This window comes from Pimephales promelas, chromosome 5, assembly GCF_988280905.1.
Source record: "Pimephales promelas chromosome 5, fPimPro1.hap1.1, whole genome shotgun sequence".
In the NCBI taxonomy this organism is placed as follows: Eukaryota; Metazoa; Chordata; class Actinopteri; order Cypriniformes; family Leuciscidae; genus Pimephales; species Pimephales promelas.
Genome location: NC_142773.1, coordinates 35699831 through 35727376, shown reverse-complemented (window position 1 = coordinate 35727376; position 27546 = coordinate 35699831). Strand labels below are relative to the sequence as shown.

The 27546-nt window shown below is 38.8% G+C and overlaps 1 protein-coding gene across 6 annotated transcripts in view; it reads right to left on the bottom strand.

Annotated features, from left to right (window-relative positions):
• st3gal3b (ST3 beta-galactoside alpha-2,3-sialyltransferase 3b) overlaps positions 1-27546 on the bottom strand; it is a 56976-nt gene that overhangs the window by 5928 nt on the left and 23502 nt on the right. For all 6 annotated transcript variants that reach the window (XM_039676177.2, XM_039676173.2, XM_089131391.1 and 3 more), the window contains 5 exons: positions 22452-22546; positions 17367-17430; positions 16468-16563; positions 16197-16383; positions 4166-4312 (listed from right to left, as the gene is read on the bottom strand). In XM_039676177.2, coding sequence (XP_039532111.2) covers positions 4166-4312; positions 16197-16383; positions 16468-16563; positions 17367-17430; positions 22452-22546 — 589 coding nt within the window. The remainder of the gene's footprint in view (positions 1-4165; positions 4313-16196; positions 16384-16467; positions 16564-17366; positions 17431-22451; positions 22547-27546) is intronic.

Genomic DNA, 27546 nt, shown 5'->3' with positions numbered 1-27546 from the left:
TTCTGCGATAACAATTGGCTGGATGTACGTTATTCTGTACAATTTAACATTTCAGGCATCGCTATCAATTTTACAGAGTTACATAAAAAAACATGAAAGGAGGTTTTGTTAATGAATCAGTTAAAAAGACTCATGAACAGAAGGTATCAGTATGAATCAGTCTAACAAATCATTTGAATCCATCAGAATGGTTAATGAAATAAAATTTGAAAACTGACTGGACATCTAATATGGTATATATATGTGTTGATAAGCAGAATAACTATGCTTGCTGTGCTGTATTTTAATCTATTTAACACCTCTGTTTATGGTCTGCTCTGGTCCAGTACTTTCTCAAGGTCTTGATGGCATATGTCGCTTTTCCACCAACAAGAAGCAGGTGGTTGTTCAGAGCTAGAGCCGGTTCGACTGACGAGCTTTCAAAAAAACGGTTCATTACGGTTTCCACTACGTTACTGTATACATCTCATGTTGCCCAGCAACGCTAGCGCGGCACACACAAACACACCAGGCTTGTTCGAATTGGTTCAGCACTGGGAAAAGAGCGATTCGATTCATATCAAGGAGTCGTATGCTCTCCAAACACTCCCCCAGCTCCGATTAGTCCACGCCGCTCCGACGCATCTCGAAACAAGCCTTCCATCAGCAATGGTGGCCGCCGCGTTACTATTTATGCTCATGGCTTTGCAAACCTAAATCGGTATCCAAACATGGCAAATCCAGCACGTTCATGCAGCTCACCGTAACTTGCATTAACGGAGGTTACAATCGAGCTGCTATTAGCATGATTAGCTGCTATTTAAAAAATGGCAGTTATAAGTTTCTCTTCGTCTTGTTGGTTACAGTAACCCCGCCCTCAGCCGCTGACGTAAGGGGTTCTTGCGTCTACCGTAGACCAGCAATGATTTGGTGCTACTTTTTTCCACTTTTACTGGTTCGGAGCTGGTGCTTTGGTGGTCGAAAAACAAAGAACCGATTTGAAACTAGGCTCTGAACCAGCACCAGCTCTGCCTTGGTGGAAATGGGGTAATTGTGCCAGAAGAAGTTCTGGCTTAGTTCTGGTCTGCAGTTGTTAACTCATCTTGAGCTTCGTGTGATTAACAATTTGCTTAAACAGACCCCCACCCTTGACACACCAATTTCAGGAGGCAGACCTTCACTTCCTCATATCCCTGGGGAAGTCAACCATTCTAAATCATTAGCTTACAGTGGCCTGGGGTCTGGTTCACAAACACACACACACACACACACACACACACGATTAGTATTAAGATCGTGTCAGTGTATGCAGCCTTAAGCAGGTGGGTGTTTGGAGTGCTCAAGAGGGGGAGGCTGTGTCAAAATGTATCCCACCTTGATCAGTACCGTATGGGACAGCTTCCCTTCTGCGCTGCCCCCCTACCTACACAAACCTTAGGGGCCTGGGCTCTGCTGCATGTGCACTGCACATGTTCCACCATTGAGAGCAGGTTTGAGTTTTCAGGAGGTGGCCAAGCTCACACACAAGGCCATGTCTGTACTCATGCCATGATGGGATGGCTGAGAGCTTCATCAAGCTATGATGCTAATGGCATTTATCTACTTTCTCAAGTCCAATTTCCTGGGACTGAAAGTAAAGCGTGTTGTTAATGAGCTCTTAGTAGGCAAGTACTCGTTGTTACAGTCCATGTTTGAGATCTTAGGCACTTCTTTTTTTTGACAGTGCTGATTCCAAGTACACCCCTTGGGCTACTGCACACCCAACACCCATGTCTCAATAAAATATGTTTGCTAATGGGGTGGGGTGTTCTAACAGCATTCACGACAAATTTTTATAGTTGAATTTAGCAAGTCAAATTATATGCAGTTGTGGTCAGAATTATTGGCACCCCTGGTAAATATGATCAAAGATCCTTCAGATCTTTCATATTTTTTTTATTTATTTATTTATTTATTTTTTTTTACAAAAATCCAACCTTTCATTGAAGTAAACAAATTTAGAATGGGGGTAAATCACATTATGAAATAAATGCTTTTTTCCAAAACATGTTGCACATTATAATTGGCACCCTTTAATTAAATACTTTTTTCAACCGCCTTTTGCCAAGATAACAGCTCTGAGTCTTCTCCTATAATGCCTGATGAGTTTGGAGAACATCTGACAAAAGATCAGAGACCATTCCTCTCCAGATGCTTCAGATTCCTAGATCCATGTTGGCGCTTCTTCTCTTCAGTTCAGCCCACTCATTTTCTATAGCGTTCAGGTTAGGGGAATGGGATGGCCATGGCATAAGCTTAATTTTATGCTCAGTCACACATTTTTTGTTGATTTTGATGTTTGTTCTGGATCGTCATCCTGATGGAAAATCCAACCACGGCCCATGATAAGATTTCTAGCACAGATTTTTTATCTGTTGGTATATTTGCTAATCCATGATACCATGTATCTCCAGCAAAATGAAATAGGCCCACAACATTAAAGATCCAGCAGAGTATTTAACCATGGGCATGGGGTACTTTAGAGTGTACCAATTTAGTGTTTTTGCTGCCAAAAAGCTCTTTTTTTATTTCATCTGATCTTAGAACCAGGTCCCTTTTGAAGTTCCAGTCGTGTCTGAGAACTGAATATGCTGGAATTGGTTTTCGGATGTGCGAGGAAGATTTTTCTTGAAACCCTCCCAAACAACATGTGATGTACTTTAGGTGCTGTTTTTTTTAAAAGGAAACTCCATTTTTTTTTTGGGAAATAGGCTCATTTTACAACTCCCCCAGAGTTAAACAGTTGAGTTTTACCGTTTTCGAATCCATTCAGCTAATTTTCTGATATTTAGAAGAATTTCAGTAACCAGACAGTTTCTGGTCTAATTGACTTCCATAGTATATTTTTTTCCTACTATGGAAGTCAATGAGACCAGAAACTGTCTGGTTACTGATATTCTTCTAAATATCAGAAAATCGACTGAATGCATTCGAAAACGATAAAACTCAACTGTTTAACTCTAGGGAAGTTGTAAAATGAGCCTATTTCCAAAAAAGTGGAGTATCTATCCCTTTAAGGCTTTCTGACCCCAAGACTCAACTAATCACTGCAATTCTCCAGCTGTGATCCTTGGAGAGTCTTTGGCCACTCAAACAATTGTCTTTGGCCACTCCTCCGCACCGTGCATTAGGACGATATAGACACATGTCCTCTTCTAGGCAGATTTGTAATATCTTTGGTTGATTGGAACTTTCTAATTATTGGCCTGATGGTAGAAATGGGAATTTTCAATACTTTAGCTATTTTCTTGCTTTTCTTACTACTTTCTATTTTGTGAAGCTCAACAATCTTTTGCTGCACATACAAACTATATTCTTTGGTTTTACTCATTGTGATGGATGATTAAGGGAATATGGGCTTTGTGTTTCCTAATATTTACACTCCTGAGAAACAAATCGTCAGATCTAGGCAATTTCATTTTCCTAGTCACCCTGGTGTGCTAAAAAAATGTACATATTAATTGGGAATATACTTCAGAGATATTTTACTCATTAAAAATTCTAATTGTGGATAATGTCTTTTAGAGAGAAAAATATTTCAGAATGTGATTTTCCCCACACTTTTGCTTCAGTGAAAGGCTGGATTTTTGAGCTTATTTTGTATGAAAGATCAAAATAAACAATTCAGATTTATTTTTACAGCTTTAATCATTTATACTAAAGGTGGCAAGAAGTCTGACCACAACTGTATAATGTTCCCACCAATGAAATTGAATTCCAGTTGTTTGTAATTATTGGATAAGGATAATCTGCAAGTCTGCATTTAGTTTGCTACCTCAATTGTGATTCATACTTTTTCGTCATTTAACATAACAATTTTTTAATGTTAAGCACTGGATAACACGGTTTTAAACATAGCTTTGTCCAGGTTTGAGCAAAATAAATGGCATTAGCTCTCCCCACCCATTGGCTTAGTTAAGCTGCCTTTGACCTATGATGATCTTTATAATAATTACAGGCTAATTGAGGAAACACATGTCTAAGGCTTCCTGTGACCCCTATTAACGTAAAATTGACTAAAGGAATTGCCTGCCATTTTGGGTTCAATAAACTCGAGCAGTCCAACAGTCAAATTCTCTTGTATTCAACGCGTTTAATGTAAACAATGTTAAGAAAAGTTCCGAAACTTAATGAGCATGTTGCTTACCCCTTTACCCATGAGGCCATTGTTCTGTGGAAGGCCAATAAACTGGAAGGAAGCTTCTTGTATGAAGAAGGGGTTGAGGATCCGTATCTCAGAGGGATCCCGGGGCACATAGTGCGCTACAGACTTCCAGAAGCCCTCTGTTCCCTGCTAAAGAAAAAAAAAAAACAAGAGAGAGAACGAGAGAGAGAGATTATGATATGGTCAAATGAAACAGAACATCCTAGTTTGATCACCAAATGCATCATGAAAAATGTATGGAACATTTTTGTTTCATCTTACAGAAGAAGTGAAGAAATCATCTCTTCCATAATCATGAGTTCAGGCACAAAGCCTATAAGGTGCCATCACTGCATACTGATGGCTTACGAGTAGACGGTTTTCATTAAAAGTGAAGCAAGCCGCCCAGGCTGGGCGAGCCCACAGGAAGTGGACAAATGAAATCCTGACCTCCACGAGCGTTCGGTGAGCAACGGCCCCCAGCTTCTCCCATAACAATTACTCAGGAGACCTGCAGAGTGCCATGGCTCAGCAATTATTAAATCTGCGACCTGGCACTGTGATCATCAGGCATTAGAGTTCTGACAAGACGAGCTCTCCGAAGCCACGGCAGCTCTGCTGGCAAACAGCCAGCCAGGTCATCGGACTTAATGGGAGTCACCTGTTCAAATAAGCAGACTGCCTTTGATATAGCCCAACAATAGGAGCAGCTATTGAGCCGAACGAACGGCTTTGAAGCCGTTTTGGAGGCCCCGCGCCCACAACAAGCCATGGCAAGAAAACATCAACTCTTCTGTCAACAGTACGTTTTTGATGAACAGAAGCAGAAATTCTGGGGAATGACGAAACCACAAGCAGGTGTAAACAGGGGAAAACTCGACAACAACAATAAAATCATGAACAGGCGCATATCTACGAAACCACCGACATTCAGAGTAACGTACAAACAGGACATGTATTGCCAGGCTGAACTATGCCTCCATCCAGAATGTAATAGTATCCGAAACAGAGTATGAGCGAACACGTGGGAAATGTGCTGGCATCCGACGCCAGTAGTGTTTGGTATACGAGTGATAGGTTGTTTGAAGAAGAAATAAAACAGGAAGTCCCTGATTGATTCTTTTAAAATCACTTAGCACGAGTGAGGATGTCTCTGTAAGCTTTGACATTCCTTCCACTGGATCGGGCATCCAACAAATATGGTGAGATAGTTTCCTTACTCCTGTGACTTACATAACCAACATGCTATGGGAAAAAAAAGAGAATACTCGTACAACGGTACATAAAAACATTAAAACTAGGATAAATCTTTCATCAAAATTATTGTGTCTACAGAAGCTTAGGTACAGCTTACTATAAATCCTTTCAAACTACTCTGAACACTGTATTGTTCTGCTTGTCTATTCATTCGCTATTCATATATTCATTAAATAGTGCTGCCAGCACTAATATTCTCAGCCAGGCGTGTTGAGGAATGTGACTTTTATAAGCAGTTTTTAAACGTGCCAGGCAAACGCTCTTGTGTTCGTGGGACAATAAAACATGAAATGTTTACTAGACATACAGTGGCTTGAAGAACAACGGTTAGCCAATTAAACGACTGCCGTTGTCACAGCTAAATTTCAAGAACAATATTTCAAAACAAAAAACCCTCAATGCATTTCACAACATTTCACAATAGTTAAAGCGATAATGAGTAAGTAGTGCTAAGCAGAAAAAAAATATATAAGTAATGCTATTTAAATTTATGTACTCATACAGTATCTGTATAGTTGGAGACAGTTGGTCGGTGTGGTTTAGTCCCGCCCCTCCTCCACTGTGATTGGACGGGTGGGCAAAAAGTGACAGTGATGAGCGCTGCGTTTTATCCAAAGTTAAACATTTTTCAACTCTCGGCAACCAGTAAAAAAACGCTTCAGCGTGAAAAAAAAAAAAAACGCTCAGAGCCTCGTTACGCTCATGGCGTTTAAAAACGCGGCGCTCCTATTGAAAACTTACGCCAGGTGCGTGAAAAACCGCTTTGGTGGACACACGGCCTTACAGACCCCAAACATTTGAACTATAAAGTACCTCGAGTGCAAAGACATTTTGGATAAGAGTATAAATGTAACTCATTGATAATAAAAATATGGATTTTTTTCACACAAACATATCGCTTTGCTTCAGAAGGCCTTTATTATCCCCCAGAGCCATGTGGAACATTTTTATGATGGATAGATGCACTTTAATGGACTTTAAAACCGAAACAGCCATTCACTGCCATTATAAAGCTTGGAAGAGCCAGGACATTTTCTTTTTATATAACTCCGATTGTATTCGTCTGAAAGAAGAAAGTCATATATACCTAGGATGACTTGAGGGTGAGTAAATCATGGGGTCATTTAAAAATGTTTGGGTGAACTATCCCTTTAAAGACTGTGTTTATACCTTATCTTCCTCATCGTGTGTCTTCTTGCAATACGGCGTGACACCATTATTGTGGAATGTCTGTAAAATTTGAAAAATTTGCCGTGTCTCGACTCTCTTATTGCCAACTGTTTTCAAAAGGACTGCACCAGTCTGATTCTGGTTTGCATTACAATCCCACCAAAGCTAGACAAGGTCATTCTAAACATAGCTCCATTGTTGACATCATCTACATTGGTTCCGCCTGGCTTTACTCCAGACCTCTCATTGGCATTCCAGGGAATCGCAGCCAGGAGTGAAGAGAAAGAAAAAGTGAGTGAGATACCCTGATTGATCACCTCTCCAAACCCCTCAAAACCACAAGTGGTCTGCACTGCAGGAACTTTAACAACCGCCACACTCTCGTCAAACAGGACAGCCCTTGTAACTGATCTATCCAATAAAGCAGCAGGTGAAAGAGGCCTCTCAATTCCCAAACGCAGCTCCAGCACGCCCTTAACAAGCTTCCAGCATGGCCGCCGAGTGTTAAATCACTCCATAAAAATCACAGACCACATCGCCGACCTCTCTCTCCGTCAGCCGCTGGAAACGAGAGGTCAGGGTGAACATTCAGCGGTGGCTGGGAAAACCTGTTCCTTACTGCAGATGTGCGGTGAGAAAAATCTTCCCAGGAACACTAGTGGAGGATTTTCTATTAACCAAAAAAAAAAGAAAAAAGAAAAAAATGTGGCATTGATGAAACCAGGAGTGGAGAGCCTGAAATTCTATTACAGCATTTAACATTTAACTAATATATTATGGCCTATTTTATGACAAGCCATGATGAAACGGACATAGCTAGATATCTTTTTGCCCATATTGTGACGAGTGTTGGGCATGTTCCCTAAAAAAAGTAATTAGTTAGCTACTTCTCACAAATAGTAACTGAGTTAAATCATTATAAAAGTAACTAATTACCAGGGAATGTAACTATTGCGTTACTTAAAAAAAAAAAGTTAAAAAATGTCAAATAACTTAAATGCCCCCCAATATTAAATATGTTAAATGAGCGACATGGACACAAAATAGAATAAATTATTATTATTATAAAACATTGCACACTAATCTAGACTATTTTAATGTTGCTGCGGGACAATGTGAGAGACATAGGCTTCAGATTGAGAGTGACTCTTGAAGAAACAGCAACACATCCTCTTGTAGCACTGTTTGAGGAATTCATCTTCCAGAATCTGCCAGTAAGTTTTTTTGGAGTTCATTTTTAGTTAATCTCTGCAAAACAGACTTCAGGGTAAGAGATAGTCTAAAAAATTAACTTAAATTGAACTCTCAAAACTTACTGGCAGGTTCTGGAAGATGAATTCTTCAAACAGTGCTATAAGAGGATGTGGTTGTGGTTTTGTCTGACCGTGCTGACCCAATGAGCATTTCAATGTCCAATGGTCATGCCTTAACTGCAATTTCTACTATTGCATCCTTCTCATAATTTTGAGTTAAATCTCTTTTTTTGTCTTATTTTATCTGTGAAAGAAAGCATGCCTAATAATTATGAACACCTGAATACAAGGCGTTTTCATTTCCAACCTTCATGAACAATTATATATAAGTCTAAAAATAAATGATGCTTCTTAATAAATGTACCAAAAATTAATAATAAAAAAATATATATACAAACACAGTGCAAATTAAAATGACAAAACTGTCACACAACTTCAGAACTGGTAGACATTATGTAGCCTACTTGAAGTATTTTCACCATTTCATTAATAATTACAAGTAATAATAATAAAAAGAAACCTATGCATGGAAGATATGTTCACAATAACGATGTAGAAAACTAAGTTCTCATTTCACACTGACGTGCCTAAAAAAGCTTGTCAAAAGATTAAAAATGTAGATCTCATGATTGGTTTCTAAAGAGCCATGGAAGTTACACAGTACATGCACTCTTATAAAGTTTGAGACATTTAAACATTTTTTATGTTTCCTGATTACAAAATCATGGAAATTACATTTAATGTTTGTCAAAACACAAAATTACATTTAGTGCTTGACAAATTTGCATTTAAGATATTAAGTTTCAGGAAGGAGTACAGGTATGTGGTGTGGTAGTTGATGTTATTTGCAATGAAGTGCGAAATGCAGTGAGAAAGGTATTTGATTTGTTCTCCTTTAACATCAGTGTAAACACTTCTGATTTCTTCAGAGTTATCCAAACGTGGATAGTGGGGAAAGGCAACAAATATAAACGCCAAACTTCATTATAAAAGAAGCTGCAAGCCAAAAAGTTAATGCACAATGAGAAGAGAAATCTGGTGTTTTCAGGGCTCAGCTGGGTGGAATCAGATTTGGGGAGGCAGTGCTGGGGTGTAATGAAAAACCCCATTCAGCAGCACTGGTCAATTTACAGTACAGTATTTAAAAATTGGGAAATGTCAAAATCGCAAAAAAAAAAGTAAGAAAAAAAAAACTGTTTTCCACTGATATTAAGAGATATTAAGATAAAGTGTCAGTTTTTTATTATGTATATACTTTTACAGTGTTTACAAATATTTCAAATTTAGATTTACTTTAAGTTTTAGTAATTTTTGTTATATGCTTTTGCATTTTTTAAATTTTTATTTAACCTTATTTTTAAAGCTAATATTTATTTTGCTAATTAGGTGACGTAATTATACACTACTATAGTAAGTACATGTCATAACAACAGTAAATTATGCATAATTACAAGTACCTAAACTGTAACTCTTAAAATAAAGTGTAACTTTTGTTTTTATTCAAATTAGTTTAGTACAACTTAAAAGTTAATATCTAATATTTATATTCTATTTCAGATTTATTTCAATTAACAAAAACAACTTTTAATACTTTTACTTAACAACACAGCATGGAAAGTGCTCTAGGTCAGGTTGTATAGAAGGTACACAACTTAGATTTTCACCAGGAAAACTTCCTCTGCATTCCTAACGGATAAGAAACTGTATCCGTGTAATTTAATGCTTGTTTCTTTAAAAGGGGGGAAAACCTCAAATATAGCTTTGATCAGGTTTACACTTGACATGGTCAGATTCGATGAAAAAAAGCCTGCACCCGGACTTCCTTTCAAAAAAAGATGCGCAAGGAAATCTAATCTGGTCTAAGAGGGGCAAGCAGGTTGTCAATGGCCCATATTCCCACAGGTGCTCACGAGAATATAAATAGCCAAGGGTTCCTTTGTAATAAGAAAAATGTAGCTGTTCTCCTACAAATAATCCCAATCCTTTCTCTCCGTATCTCAAGATACTGCACGCACACGGTTCAAGTAGAGGAAAACACACGCTATTTTGAAAAAGTTTCCTGTTTATCTTTAGGGTTATATTTAAAAGGTCAATAAACTTGGGAGGTACACCGTTAAAGTGAAATGATCTTTTTTATGGTGTGTGCTCTAGCCGACTGAGCTGCAATCAAAGCCTGTCTTCTAGAGGCTCAGGCACGCTGTCAGACAGATGTTGTTCCTGCTGCTCTAGTTGCCATGCTCTGAATGCCTATAAACATATCAGGCGGATGACAAATTTGCAAGTGCAGCTAGGCCGTGACATATCAACATGCAAATTTATACCACCAGTCAGAGCTGAAGCCTGATAAGAAGTGTAAACCTGCACTGGCAAACCATTTCACCCCAGGCTCTGCGTGATTCATACGAACTTCAGTTTGTATATAAAGCTCTGAAGGTTTACTCTGAGGGCCCCAGCAGAAATGTGCACATTTCGTGGAGCACTCATCCAGAGCAGTTCAGGTTCGTGAAATCTAGATCCCGTTGCTCTTGACCGGGTCAGGAATCCAAACTCTATAGGATACTCAGATGACACTCCTTTTGTGAGCAAGAATCTCCGCTATTTGCTTTTTTTTTGGTCGTCTTTGTCCTTGTTCTGACCTTTCTTTGCCTTGAGAGCTGTGACTTTCTGCTTTACAGACATTCCCTTGGGTCATCCAGTGTATGCATCTTCACTCTTCAAGGAAGCAAACAGGACAAATGGGTCAACTGACATCACTCAGGCTTTGGAAAAAGCGTGTTGGTGGAAGGAAAATCATAGTATATGTATAAAGTATAAAGTATAAGCAAAGCATAGGGTTGTATCCACATTACTGTCAGACCATCTAACTGATATGTAAACTGAACAATCAAAGTTTATTTCATCATTATGTGCCATTTAAGAATGGGTCTTGTCTTAAGACCCAAAATAGCCCCAGTTTGTGTTCGTCAAAAATGGCAAATGGCAAATGGACTGCATTTATATAGCGCTTTCATAGACCTAATGGCCACCAAAGCGCTTTACATATTGCCTCACATTCACCCATTCACACACTCATTCATACACCGACGGCAATGGCTGACACACCGTGCAAGGCGCCATCCAGCTCGTCGGGAGCAGCTGAGGTTAGGTGTCTTGCTCATGGACACCTCGACACTTGGTCAGGTGGAACCGAGGATTGAACCACCAACCTTTCGGTTTGTAGACAATCTACATGAACCACTGAGCCACTGCCGCCCCACAAAAAGAATTAAGCACTGGTTACAAATCAGAAAGGAAAGCAGAATATACAGTTGTGTTTGTAGAGTTAACATGGTAACAAAGTTCCTCAAACAAAACTATATCTATATCTATATATCTAAACTAAATATCTTTAATGCTACTAACCTTGGAAAATCCAATAATATTTAATCCTCAAAATGGCTTGTTGTAAAGTCAACTTAGTTCCAGGTAGGCTGCGAAAAGTCAGCCAATAAGATTAGAGACTGTGATTATTAAATGGTTTGCAAGTGGCCAATGGTTGGTCCATTGGTATGTCATCAGAGACTGGCACTAAACCCTAAGCAAATGACTGGTTAAAAGGTCTGGTACCTTTATACTGCCTCAAATGTAATACAGAGACGTAGTGACTGTTTGGCTGATGAAAGCCTGGTTGTTGGCATGTTCAGAAGCAAACAACCACATGTCCCCTTGTTAACCCCTGGTTTGCTGCCCCATTAGGTCAAATGGAGAGACAACACCTGCATCAAACTCAAAAAACAGACACTTTTTTTACAAAAAAACACCTCTACAAAGGGCTTGAAAATGCTGACTTGCAATCAAGCTACAAAGAGATCAAAAGTGCTGACTCTCAATAATAAAAAGTGACAAATAATAAAAGGTTTCCTGAAGCCCGTTTCAAGCTTCAAAAAGAACGCACTATTATTCCCTGATTATTATTTACTGTGCATCATTCTTCCCTGATAATCTTCCCTTCTAGTGGGCTGTTAAATCAATGAATGACTCATTTAGAGCAGTTTTGTGAATTGGATCAACGGATTAATTGCAAAGAATGACTCGTGCATGAATAAGTCATCGCTATTTCGCTCATGAACACCAGGTAGGGCAGATTCCAACAATTTCAGGCAACAGCAACAAATGTCAGTCCATTTCTCACACAATGCTATTGACTTTAATATAGTTAACAAGCCATGTCAGTACTTTATATTAGTAGTACTTATGCTGCTTTTAGCTTTTTTTGGTGCTCTTTCACTTTGGTCCTCTTCATATTAAAAAGACTGTCAACGATTGTTTTTAAATTCTCCAGGATGAGTAAATTGACACATTTTTTTGGGTGAACTATCCCTTTAAAATTTCGCAAAAGTGCCATGAGTCACCTTTCCTTAAGGGTTCGTGAGTAAACAAAGGCACGCTCTCCACAGGCATCAACAAAGATAGTCATGCACACAACAGTGTGTACTCCAAGAGTTACATACAAATAAAGCTACTACAAACTAAACCAACAAGATACAACGGGGAAACTATTATACAACTGGCAATGCTATGCAACACGCCAACATACGGAAAGTACCTTCAAGAAATGCCAAACCGAAGGAGCCTGAAGGAGTGTCTGATAAGTGACACACTTTTGCCTTGCTCTTACCATGTAAGGCTGAAATAATAAGGGATTAAGACATATGGAAGAAAGAAGTGATGGGTAAATATATTCAGAGAGAAGCCAGAGGATTACCTAGTCAATGGTATTCTGAATGAAAATAATTATCGTGGGAGCCACATGCTCCTCCGTGAACTCTAGGACTTGTTAATTAAGTTGGCTCTTATCACACATGACGGCTAGCCCATTGCCCGTTTTCAAATCAGGCTCGTATTTGTGTTTTCTACATCAGTGACCTCTGAGGCGCTAATCCATTTTGAATGACTAAAATAGGTGAAATCAAGAGAACAATGTGAAGCATTTATGGAGTTTTAACAAATCGGAGTTGTGTCGAGCGTTAAGTTTGAAAGTAATGTACTGAGAAAAAATTGAAAAATAGATTAATAAAAAAACAACAACAACACCACAGACCAAAAACTGACTAATAACGAAAAAAAAAAAAAAAAAAAAAAAAAATCGATTGACTTTAGGATGATGGAACTTAAAAATCCCAGTTTGTTCCTGGGTTTTGGGTAACAAATATATGTTAGACCTGCAGCACTCTAAGACCAATAACATGAATTAAGAAATGTGAACAGTCTCGTATCTCTCACGGAAGAAAGGAAGCATAAAAGGAGGAGCGACGGCAGTGAAGGATGAGAGAGGACCAGGCCTGGAATATTTATGTTGTTTTGTTTATATGTGGCGGCAGTCGGCCGCGAGGAGCTGCCGCCTTTACTTTCGTATTGTTTCGTAAGTTTGTTGGAATGTTCGTCGGTTCCCGCCCCCTTCTTCCCATTACACCCAACCTTGTTACAATGGCTAATTTTTGATTTTATAGTTTATAGTTCAAGAGGTGTAGCACGCACATCCAAAACAGACATGTCTGACGATCCTTCATCAGGTATAACTGTTAAAAATTCATCACATGCATGTTATTCCAAAAACATAATTGTTTGTCTTCACAATCTTTCATCAAAACGCAATAATTCAACTAACAGGTGGTTGCATTTGTGAAGAGCGCTCATGCCTCATAGTATAATATTCAGGTAACTTCCAGCAAGATTCTTGGAAGATGCTGGGAAGACATCCGTCTACTGTTCTGTCAATACGAAGTTACGAACTGAAAAGGTTGGCATTCCTTCCACCCGTACAAAAGAATAGCAGAGAGAAAAAAAAAAATGTTCAAAGCTGCAAGCAGCCACTGTTCAAAGTTACATCAGTGTGACTGTTTGAGAGGAAGAGAGTGAGGAGTCAGTGCTAGTCAAGGATTACACTGAAGTCTAAAGCTACGTGCCTTTCTAAAGCCAACTGCCCACACAGTCGCACATGCCTTTATGTGTTCATCTCCAAATGAAAGACGTCGCCACACAATGGATCTCAATCGCTGTTGTCACCGCTTGCACAAACAAAGCGTTTTCCATTTCACCACCAGGTTTCTGCCAATAAAGGGAAGCGTTTATATTTTGGCAAAGTAGCAGCAACATCACCACACGTCAATCAACGGGATTTTTCATTACAGCAATGAAATTTTCAAAGATATGTCGTAAGATCTAAATAAGACTTGGAAGCGGCCTGCGGGGAATGTATTTGTTTTCAAACATGAGATGAACTGTATACTGTTGTTAGGGACACAGTGTTTGATAAGATTATGTGTGATTAAGCACGGTGATGAATGGCTGTTATTGTTTAGAGATTACTCAAATTACTCAAAGAAACATCTGCAGTACGTATAGAGAGCACAAACTAGATAAACGCTTAGTCAGATTTTCATCTGGCCCTAAAATACCACCCTTTGCCAGTTAAAAATAAACACAGCCAAAGTTAAACTGTTTGAGAAGGGAGCGAGGGAATGCGAGGGGCTCTCGGAGTCTGACGTTGATCAAGAGAGAAGAATAGAAGTCAGTCGTTTTTCATCTGTAAGAATTCACAACAGTGATGGGCTTCATTTGTCAAGTGACAATCGGTTAAAAACTCAACTTTAAACATGATACTCTTACAACTTAATACATGCACGGGAGGTCACGAAGACTAGCTGGATATAAACATCTTTTACAGCTGTGGCTGTCTGCCGGAGGAAGAAAAACAATCAGGAACTGCATTTTTACATTTTCGGAAGAAAATCGGAGCGCTGCTTGCCTGAACAAAAAGCACTGCCAGGGGTTTTTATCCAGTTGCTAAGGTGTTCTTAGTGGTTTATGTCAATTGCTATGTGGTTGCGAGGGTATTCTGGGTGGTCTCGGTGATATTCTGTTTCTAGATATGGCTTGGGTCCCTCTTTCATCGTAAGGCAAAGTAGTTTATTTTGCCCATTTTACTATCCATCGGATAAAAGTCCAATTGTATTATTGTGATTGCTTAGAAAAGTAAAAGCACATGTAAACGTTTGCCTGTAACATTGCCAAAAAGCAGATTTTTGGTGTGCATGTAAACCTAATTCACTAAGGACGAGTTGCATACCAAAGCTTAATATGGCTTAAGCTTAAGCTTAATAAGCCAATGTCAAGTCTCTAGAATATTCTTGCATTATCTTGGATGTATAAATACTGCCTATTTACAACCATTTTAAAAACCAAGAACCTCCCCGTTAGATTCCAGAATGGCATGAACATTCAATTTGCCATTTTCAGGGTGAAAAAAGCTATTCTGTTACCTAATACTATGGTTTTCATCAGTCACCATCCTCTGAATGCTGTTTCTAACATTATGGAAGACACATTGGAGCTTTCTTGACCCCTCATTTGGTGAAGGAAATTCTTCCTTCCATGGGATCAAAGCCAATGTATCAGAAGTCAGAGGGCAGATCAATTATCTGAGCACTTTCCACTGTCCAGCTTGTTACGATCAGATGTTCAGACAAATCGGGCTCTTTTCAGGGGCCATAGGGGAGGAAGGGTGATCAAATAGCTCTCTATTTTTCTTCCTCTGCCAAGTCTATTGCACATAGACAAATGTCATCCAGTAAAAAAGAAAAAAAAATCCAGCGCTGGTCCCCTGAAAGCCCAGCAGCTGTTTTGGCCCTGGAACTCCTGAGGCACGTTACCGTCAGATTCCCACTTGACAACAGGGGAAAACAAGCAGATGTGCAGTCGAGGAAGACAAGTTTATTCGGAAAGGGAGATTATGGGAGAAACCACACACGCCTCGACCAAACGCCTTGACCATGATTACATGGCAGAAGACTGGAAATGAAAAAAGCCCGTCCTTGAGTAGCCAAGTCAGCCGACTCCAGAGGAGAAAGGAGTGCTTATGCTTGCTCTTTGTGTGATAAGAAATGGGATGGAGGCAGAGCCATTAAAACTGTGTGAGATAAGAGAGAGCTCATTCAGACGTGCCGACCCACCTGATTAAGAGGCTAATTCACAAGGTGTCAGTCAAACCTGGAAGGAGAATGTTTTACCACTTGCTAAAAATGAGACGGAAGTCCTTGAACAATAGAAGCCTTTTCTTCTATAGATATTTCTTTTAAAAATCCTTTTACAAAAAAAATTACTGAATTTACAATTTTGTGGTTAGAGGGCAATATTAACATTACTCTGAATTCATGAATGATTTCAAGTTTAATAAAAGTTCAACAAAATATATTGCAGAAAATGGGCCTGTAAAAACAACTGGAATCATTCTACCTCACACTCAAATAAATAAGGAGACCTTAACAAGTAAACCAAAAACAATAGAGATTTTACTGAGGGAAATAAGGTCTTACCAGTTTCTCTCTGTTGACCATCTGTCTCAACCATTTAAAGTCGAGAGGTTTGAAAGCAGAGAAGACAAAGAGGGAATCTTTTTCATAGCGTTCAGGCTTCTGGATGGCCCCCTCGGGATAGGTGATCCTCATGGTGGTCTTAGTGCCTACATCTCTGGTGTAACCATTCACTGGGGCCTCGTTGAGTCTAAAAAGTGCAAATCAGCTGCATTTGTGTCTGTTTTTGATTTAGACATTAAAAAAGCAGAACATGGTGACTGTGGGCACTCACCTTACTACAACATCGTATTCGTCGATGCGGGATCCTAAAGACTTGTTGCTAAGGATACCGCCATTACCTACTATTACACACCTTTTACAACTCAAACTGCAAAGAGAACATGTGAGAAAACAAGTGGCATTATTACAAAACCTGCATACATCTTTACAACTATATATACCGACACAAGCCTAAACTGATATTGTCTATAACTGTAGTTTTAAAAAGGTCAGGTAAAAAGATGATACACTATATACATGCGTTATGCAAATCGTGACAATCAGAGACATTTTATGCATAATACACATTAAAAATACACATAGAATTTAATTCTTCTATTCAGCAAGGATGCATTAAACTGATCAAAAATGTCTATACATGAATACATTTAAACAAAAATGAAAAAATACATTATTAAAAAAATTAAAATTTCATTTCAATTAAATGCCTCCTGAAAGAAAAAAAGGTATCACTGTTTCCACAAATATATTAAGTAGCACAACGGTTTTAAACACTGACAACAATAATAAATGTTTCTTGGGCATCAAATCATCATATTAGAGTGATTTCTGAAGGGTAATGTGACATGAATACTGGATTAGTGATACTGAAAATTCAGCTTCACTATCACAGGATAAAATTACATTTCTAAATATATTTAAATTGAAAACAGTTATTTTGAATTGAAATAATAGTTTGTATTATTAATGTTTTATTGAAATAAATGCACCCTTGGTAAGCAAAAGCCTTATTTCAAAAACCTAAAAAAACAACATCAAGAAAACATTCAGACCTCAAACTTTGGAACAATAATATCATAAATACAAATCTACAACATATCAAAGACACCTGTTCAGGACATTTAGGAAAATTAATTTATAGTGAGCGATGCGTTTAAAAAAAAGTCTTACCTATCCAAATTTGGACCCAGTCCATAATTCTTTGTGGAAGATAATATAACATCTATGATTCTTTCTGTAGAGAGAGAGAGAGAGAGAGAGAGAGAGAGACAAGATAGAACAAAAAACAAAAAAAGATGACACAAAAACATCTCTAAATGGTTACGGCTCTAATCTGACTCGAATGATTTTCTCAGTCATCTACACTCCTGGTGGTCTGATGGAGAAGCATGATTGTATTATTTGCTTGGAGGCTCCTGGAAGTTGTATTAGCAACTGAAAATAGGTTACTGACACTTTGGAAAAAACAGTCTGTAAAAGTGGAATGCCATTTGCAAACAAGTAAAATTCCAGTGCCAAAGACTTCAATTTAATGCTCTCCAATGCCTTTAATATGTCACCTCGTGATGTAAATTTACAGAGCTGTTTGGTCATAGCGATCATTCCTTCGATACCCTCGTGGAAGCCACAGATTATGTCGCCTGATATCAGCGAAGATACCGGATTTCCTAGTAAGGTTGCATTAGTGTGATCCTTTGAGGTAAATAAAGCACCGTATGCATACTATAAAAGGCCAGAGATGAGAAAACGGATTGAAAAAGTGCTAATTCAAGGAGTACGGACTTGCCCATTTTCCCAATACACTTTTATGACCTTAACTATATTCCAATGAACAAGAATCAAGCACTTTGGGAGGTCTGCTAGGCACTTTGCAGTACGTGTGAGGCGCCAAATCTACATCTGTACATAATTCTTCCTTTTTTTCCTCGTCCGGTGGTTTGAAAGCATCTACCCTAATGACTACCATTACAGTTTCTGACAACAAAGAGCTCACATGTGAGATTATCTTTTTTATTGCCATAGACGCTATGTTATTGAGAGGCAAACATAATAGGATGCACCAATGTATTCCTGTGGTTTGGTTTGAAGTGAATGGATGCGATTACAATAATACGAGCATGTAAAAACCTGCTGTAAATTGATTCATCCTCCAGAACTGCGACAGTCGGTGTAGTGTGAAAGCTAACGTAAGAGCTGGAAATCTGCATTGACCCTAAACTGTGACCTGAATGATTAAAAAGCAGCAGGGAGTAGCCGTCATTGTTTGGACAAAGTGCTGACGGCTCTCATCAAGCATCACCACGCTCTGCAAAAACAGCGTCGGGACCACACTGGAATACAAAACGAATATATATATATATATATATGGCTGAAATGTTTATCTGAAAACAATTCAAATTTCAATCCTATTGCTCTTCCCATTTCGTTGTGAAACCCTGTTATCTGTATATATCAGGGTTTCACAAAGAAATGGGAAGAGCAATAGGTTTGAATTGTTTTCAGATAAACGTTATGAACATTTCAGCCAAGTATCACTCTTGGCAGTTTAACCAAACAAGTCCCTCATCCTCAACTTTTGGCAAAAGGAAATCATGCCCTGAAATAAAGTAGAAACGACGCAAATACTTTGAGAACATGAAGGGCTAATAATAATAAAAAAAAACCATCTGGAGTCACATAATGACATTTGTTTCATGTAATGTTTGTCAAGAAGCTTTTTTTTTGTTCTGTTTAAAAACCGATCAAACAGGCTCATAAACTATTTAAACAATTCATCGTGAGTTTTAGAGGAACTTCACCAAAGTAACTAAGAGTGACACTTCATCCTGAGTCACTGGAGACATTTAAGAGGCTACTTAATACTGTAAGGCACTTAAAAGGCCAAACTTACAGTCAAAACAGCCCTAATGGTTTATTCTCCTTTGAGGTATTCGGTTCTCCCTTCTTTAAAGGATGTTGGGATTACCTTACGTTCGACAAAACCATCTGCAATGCTTTGACTGAATGTTTTCCACTGAGGGCGACGTAATCAAGAGCAGAAATCACAAAGTCGTAGGTGGCCGCAGGGATCGCTTATATCAGAATTGGTAGTGCAGAAATAAGACATCTATTTTTATGCCTTTCTGGCCCACGACTCGAGAACCTTTGTCAAGCTCTATTCAAGAACCACACGTATCACCTATCCAAATGAATAAAGTTAAAAGCGAAGTCACGCTAGGCTCACGATCCGTGCAGCAAACAGAAACCAGGTGTAATGTAAACATGGGACCTGCTCTTTTGAAAGTCTTCATGTGTGTGGACACGGCAGCCCTTAACCGAACACAAAGGTTACATTCAAGGTACCCTTATGTGCCCGTTGCCCTCAAGTGCTGGAACATTTGACAATGTGCTGAAATCTAAGATGTAATCGTCTTTTCAGATGGAGGGGGGAAAAAAACTGAGCAGACAACGGAGGATTACATTAACAACCAATTGGTTTCAAGAAACCGTTTTCTTATCTGCAGGTCTTTCTCAGAATGTCTCATTCTCTTTGATACATTCACAAAGCTCAGTAGAATGAAGTTCTTGTTCTCTGTTGAATGGAATAAAGCCTCCGCATCACTGAAGTACATAAATGTCTGCCATGCTGTGCATTACATCAGGCCACGTACACACAACTGAGGGTTTTCTCTCAGACACTATTAATATCAGGGTCATTCCTGTCTTGAACCGGCGATGGTTGATCATAGTAAGAGTTTGGCATCCTACTGCTACAAAGAAACATGATCGCTCACAGTTTAAAACATTTGGAGTTTATGACGGGAGTCATTTTTGTGACCAGAGACTTATTATTGTCCAGTAATATTCCAGATAGGATTCAGATTTAATTTCATTATTTTATTTGGGTCTGTTTTGTCCGTTTTGCATAAATATTCTTCAAAGTCTTCACCTTCACCACATCACCTCTGGAAAAATGAATGTGTATTTAAAATGGGTCATTTATGTAGAAGAAATATGAAATTATTTTTGAATTTAGAGCTTTCTAGACTGAAAAAACCCAGAAAATGTATTTTTGGCTTATGTGAATGAAAGACAACAACTCCCAGAATGCACTTACTTCGCTGCCCTAGGAGGCCACGCCTACCGGTAAAAGAGCGCAGTAGTTAAACAAGTCTATGCTACTAGCGAGTCTCCATGATGAGTCTTCCCAGGATTTTGCGATCACCAAAAAATGTCCAGGATTCGGCTTTTGCGTTCTACAGTCGCCATTCATTCTGTTTACTGTGGCGAGCAGGACGAGTGAGGGCTGCGGGAGAACGATGTGAGGCCGGTGGCGTGATTACCGATGAGAAACACCTGTGAGACGCACCGGTCTGGTCTCATGTTAATCTTGAGTACCTATGGAGTGGTATTTCATCCTTCATATCTCCAAAAAGTCTTTAGTTTTATTATATTTATAAAAGAAAGAGTCATTCTGTAAAAAAAAAAAACGTGTAGGTGGAGGCATGCAGTGTGGGCGGAGCTAAATATTTACGAGTGCGCAAAGCTTTTCCGTTGAGAGCGTCTGGAAGCTGTGACATCCCAAAACAAACCATGGCTAACAATCAGATTCAGCCATACATTTTTGATCCCGACTCAGATCGTCTCTATGTGGTGTGTACTGGAACTGTATCAGACCAAAACACAACATGACAACATCAGTTGAGGGCTACAACTTCACTTTTAAATGGCAATATCCTGGCTGGACTACTGTTGTCAGTGATATAATCATTTGAAATGAACATGATTTCTTAATGTCTAGTAACATATCAGGGCCATTTTATGATTATTTGAAATAAAATTCTTACATACAGCACAGCTCCTTTAAACTTTGGCCATGTTTAGGATGAGAATCCATCTCTTGAACACTGTAAACAACTCTGACCATTGTAACGCCCTTTAAAGTGACAGCAGCCTCATATTAATTCATAAAAGTATATATTTAAAAATATAATTCATAAATATAATTATACAATTCCTCATAAAATATAATTTTACAATTCACAATAGGCTCTATGCACGAACCCTGCTGACGTGTGTCCGAAAGAATCTCAGTCAGCATCTTTACTTCCGGAAGCGCGTTCTGCAGGCCAAGTGTATAGCGGCAAAACTTTAATTACGGAGACAACGATTTTAGAAACGCTGATTCGCTAGTCGAATTTCGTACGATATGACAGAATACTAACCCTCAAAGTTATCGATGTAGCTCGAAATATATCATTTAAATAACTTATCTTTTCTACTCTTGTGTGACAGCTAACTGCCTCACAGTGTTGTTAACATCATTCACGTTAACCGCAGGACGTTTTTTTAAACAGCAAGTTTAGAGATTTGACACTATCTCCACCTAACGCAAAAATGGCTTCTGACCATAGACTGACAGCACCGGATGTAACTGGGCGTGCTGAAACAAACCCGGAAGCAATCGTGCATAGAGGCTATTTACAATTGGTGAAATTGTTTTCATATCGCAATGGGCTCTATGCACGGCGTTATTTCCGGTGAAGCATTAGGGATGCTCGATAACTTCCGCCGATCATAGAGTCCAATGCAATACCGAGAATTTATATTGAATTTTATACTCCATGGTTATACTAATGAAACGTTAGTCACAAAAACAGATAAAACAGACACCCCTCGTTGTGTTTATGCTTCTTTTTAAAATTATATTAAATAAACATAACTATATATAAAATTACATCTAAACGTATGTACGTTTCGTTTCAAAGACGGGAGGACAGTAAATATTGAAGACTCTGCCATAATTCCCGTTTTCTCCGGTTTTCCTCCGCTTTAATCTACACAACCGGAAATGGACGAGCATCCTTACGTCAAATGCGGAACTTATGCGTGCATATAGCCCATATATATCAAAAAAACAACATATCGCAATGTCAGTTTTTCCAATATCGTGCAGCCTTAGTCTGTGGCAACGAAACAAGACTGCATCTTACGAGAGAGGAAGACAAAAAAACTCCACACAAGGTCCAACAGGACAAAATGTGGAAGTTGCATGTGGAAACAGGACACAATATTAAAAAAGAAAAAATGTGGAAAAATAATTTAGCGGGAGCGAGACTAAGAATCCATCCGGAGCAGACCTCTAAAGAAGTGCTTCATCCCGATTCAAATCATTAACTTGTCGTTTAAAACGGTTCATTAAAAGAACTGGTTTTTGGACAGCATTTGGAGAACATTGTTGTTAAACTCAACAAATCTATTTTTAAAAAAACATACCTTGTGTTTTAAATCCAAATGGAGGTAAATAGTTGGTAACTTTTGCAAGCCGCCTAAAGTTTCGGTCCAGAAACATGGAAGCTGGCTTACTAAACCTGCAAAAGCATAACAAACAAAATATGATGAATGCACATTCTATGGACAACTAACATTCAGATGTAAACAGCACAGTACCAAAAACATAATCTCCATCAATTCCATATCAAAAGGGCTAATAAAATATAGCCAAACAACACATTCCCTTCCTGGACATCAGGAGCTTGGGGATTCAAAAGGGCCTTTTGTGTGTGAGAGGTCTCACTTCATCTCTGCTTTGACCTGTGATTAAAGTTTAAAAAAGTGTGGCTCAACCAGCACCAATCAATCACGAACCCAGGCCTCCGTTCACCCCTTCTCAAGAGGAGTCAGGGGATACCCTACCCGGAGGCCATTTCCCAGCACACTCCCCTCTTAAAGCTTGATGTGCAAATGCAACGATGAATGCCTGTGCTTCTGACCCACAGATCCTCGCTGTCATTTCTTATCTACTCCGCCAGCTACCAAAGGGCATTTCGACAACATTTAAAGCAACACAAATGGGAAATCTCCAGGAAGTGGAACTCTGAGCTGCAGTGTGAACTTTCAGAAGCCATCAAAGTACATTTTTCAATACGAGATCCCTTTCAGAGGTCATTTTATAAGAACCAAGCAAGAAGCATCTTCCACAAACAAGTCTTGAACGCCGCCTCTGTTCTGCTTCCGTAAGTGTGGCCACGCGATGGATGTCTGTTTTTACGACCCTCCCAGCTCAGCAGGCTCATTATTCATTTACAAACCTGAGGATATTGGATCATTTTTCAGGTTTTTCGCCCCCTTCTTTCTGAGGTCTTTTATAATTAAGTTCGAAAATTGCAGTAGATTGGACAGGGGGAAGACTAACAAGGAAAGCTTGGTGAAAAAAAAAAACTGGGTTCCCTTAAGAAAAACTTAATCATGGGTCAGTAAAGAGAACACACGGGACATTTAAAAATACAGCTCCTGCTTTTAGGAAGAAAAAGCAGCAGAACTCCCAAAATCCCTTCCAAAGTACAGAGTGGCAAAAGTTAATTCACTTTAAAGACATTTAACAAGCCTTTTTGGTAACAGAGGTCGCTTTTAAAACATCTAAATCTACAACAATGTCTGATATCTCGGGAAAAGGAGGACAAAGATGATGTCAATTCAAGAAAAAGTCCGAGCAATGGCAGGAAATGAGATGAGGAAATGAATGGGCTCACTATTAGCAACTGTTTGAGAGACTCTGATAAAAGTGCGTCTATTTCATGTACTAATCGCTTAAAGCTAGAGGATGTCCGACAACGTCAAGAAAAAAGGAAAAAACGGTCGCATCGGATACTCTTCTGATATCACCTGATAAAAGCAGACAAAGCGAAGTCTTGCCAAAACAAACTGTGATTAATTAACTTGTGGCTTGTGGGGTGCGGACTAACTCGCATTATAAATAACTGGGTGAGAGAGCTTTAGGTCTAAAGACAGACAGGGGTCTGCTTGTCATAAAGGGGTCCTGAACAGGAGGCCTGTGCACATTGTGCTCATTTCCTCATGGCTATCTCTCACTGGGGGCTGTATTTTTATAACCGCCCGCTCAAGTTCAACCAAGACATTTGATTTAAGAGTCCAATACAAACAGTTTTGGGAAAGGAGTAGAGGTGTTGAAAATAAAGTTGATTCCAACGACTGAACTAACAGAGGCTTCAGGTGGTTTCCTACACATGCAGGGATCCCCTATTAAAATTAAACCGCTAAAGGGAATTGCAATTGCCCAAATGACCACATACATGCAATTGGGCTTTAACCCTAATGGTACCACCACTAATTAGGAGGCGGATAAGTTTTTCTAGATTTTAAAAATACATTTTTGGAATTTCATTATATAATACGAAAGGGGCTTCGGATAAAAATCCTTTAAAAAATATGTAGTGTATAACTATAATATATGGCGGAATACCACAGCAAGTGATTGGGAGCACTTCGATTTGGCGCATATACGTACATCTATGGACTCGGCGCAGTAAAAAATCATCTCTCCGGAGAGTGAGAGAACTTTTCACGAGTGATGATTAGGGTTGGGTATCGTTTAAATTTGAACGATTCTGATTCCGATTCCGATTCCTTGTTTCGATTCCGGTTCCTAACGATTCTCGATTCCGATTCTTTTAAGAGGCAGGGTCAAAAAAGTTTAGCTAACCTTGCTAACCAACGGCCTTTCTGAAGGAAATATTCCTTCTGTAAAAATACTCCTTTTGTCACAAATTTAGCATTTTGCCGAGATTTCGTTATTTTAAGAAAAGTGAAGCCACACTTTGGATCACCGACGTAAGGTACTCATGTTCGACTCGCGTGGTTATGCCAACACTTCCGGTAGACGCTTCTTCGTTGGTGTTGTTCAGCGGTTTCTTTTTCCGCTCGGCGGACTGTGAATATCGAAACTAGGAATCGAAATTTTTACTTTTGAGCGATTCCGGGAAAAACGAAAAGTTAGTCTCGGTTCCAATCGATACTCGATTCTCGATACCCAACCCTAGTGATGATATTACTACGCCGAGTCGAAGTGCTCCCAATCACTTGCTGTGGTATTCCGCCATACATTATAGTTATACACTTAACACGCTTAGAAAAGCGCAACGTTTTATTTTGTGTCACCGTCCTAGGTCGAATTACACTGCTCGAGTAACTGTATTTAAATAGGGAAAACGTGGAGGTGTTTGGTCGCTTCTCTGCTTGGCCGCTTCTCTGCTTGGCCAATATTGAATGAACTGGGCTAGTTAAATGCTATCAAAGTGTCTCGCGCACGCAGAGACGAGAGACGTATGCATCAACTCATCTTAGTTAAGGGAATAACATATTTTAATATGAAAAAAACAGTGGAGAATCCCTTTATTAAAACATGTCCATCTACAAAACGACTATGCTTTTTGATTCATTCAATGGAAACACTTTACAATGTTTGTTTACATTAGTTCATGCATTAGGTATCATGGACACGCATGTAATTTTCACAGCATTTATTAATCTAATGCCATTATTTTTTTTTTTTTACTTTTTATATTATTAATGAGCATGAATTAATAAGGAACAACAGTTTATGTATCATTCATAAGTATTGTTGTACATTGTCAGTTCGTGAAAACAATCATCTATTTCGTACATTCAAACAGTACATCAAATGTTTCGACTTTAGTTCACCGTGATTCTGGCAACATCTAAACTGAATCAATGTATCCTAAACATCATTATAAATAATTTATCATGCAATAAAAAAGCTCAAATATTTGTGTTGTAATGATGTGGCAGCAGTGCCTTTTGACCCCGAAAGATAAACAGAGACCCTGAGAACCTTGATCCATCACATGTTAATTAGAGGCACATTGTAGACACCGTTAACACATGTGCCATTAATTGGGGGGACCTGTTAAAAAGTTTTAGGCACCAATTCAGTCATTGCTCTGCTTTATGAGTCTCTTGACGCTTGTACTGCCTCTAGACAAATAACAACAAAACAAAACGATCTTACGCAACGTGAACTTGTCATTCTTGTTGAGTTTTCTTTACACTCTCGCTCTAAATTAATAATTTTGTTTAGTCAGTTTTTGTTTAAATCAATCCAGGGCAACCATCTGACTAAATATTGCTGTTGCTGTTGTGTGATAGTTACTGGTTTTTGATAGCTGCTAAAATCCCTTCCAAAATAATAATCTTGCTTGATTGGTGGAAAAGCTATTTCTAAACAATCGTATGGCGATGAGAGAAATATCCATGAACAAACCAAACCGTGATGCTTAATGTTTATCATCGTTGGGCATGCTGTAGTGGAAAAATGACTTGTGCTAACAATAGCCAGCAGGAGAATTATCCTAAAGATGAGGGAACAATGGAACATGGATGCCAGCAAACATGGAAAGCTCCATCAAAGGGTCATGGCGTCACTGAGGGTCGCTGAGTGTTGTGTGACATCATTGACAGTCGAGGAGCGCTCTGAGGATTTAGTCAAATGGAAGAAGTTGACTCATTCGGATCTCCACAGTGGCTGCTTTGCAGAGCGTTTTCCTCTCAGCCGCAAAGACAGAATCCCTGTCCACTTCCAAAAGAGTTACAACAGGCGCATTGTGGAGCTGGCGAGCATGCGGAAGTGGTTGTTTGTTGTGGCAGGTCACAAATTAACAAGGACTTAAAGGATCAGAGGAACAGCTTTCTGTTCAATCTGAGATATTATGAGACTGGCCTCAGGGGCTTCGTAGCTGAGAAGTGACATAGTGTCTCTCGAAACCAGGGAGAGTTGAATACACAAGGAACTTGGCAAATCGGGACTAAAGAAGTAAATCTTTAACAAAGCGGTCTTCCATTCACAGATTTTGCACTTAATTCTGAAGACGACAGAGGGCTCAATATGGCAAAGCCTTACAGATCAAAAGCAGGTTTAAAAAAAAGATGAATAAAATCCCAGCATTCAGCCTAAGCTTATTTGTGTTCTTCCAACCAAACATCCATCCCATCTGCCATCTTCAATTATCCTCCTTTTGAAATATGAAATATCGTTTCTCAAAACACAACCACATCTAGCAGTGCGCAAATTCAAGTGAAACTGCAATAGACCTCAATTCATATATCAGCAATGTTTTTCTGTCAGTTACGACTTTGAATAACAATTCATTTTATATTTAGACATTTGTCTTGGAGAATTATTATTTTTTCCCATTTAATTTCAACAATATCACCCATTTCTGACAGCTTTAACTATGGTGCACCAAATTATTTTTACTGAAACACCAACACGGTTATTACATTGAATATGTAATATTTCGAACAGTCAAATAAAAACGGAGTTGTAAAAACATTTAAACTTCATGCAAGGCAGTTTCGGTTTTTGTTATTTGAAAATGGTTTAGAACATGTTCATTGTGTTAATATGCCATGCATTTTTTACTTAAATACTCATGTAAGTATCCCTGTGGTTGCAATGTTTGTGGTTTAAGGTTAATAATACAGGTGATTGAAGTGTGGTAAAAATTTAGTTTTGCCTCTCCTGTAAAGTTTGTTAAAAGCCACTTGCGCCCCT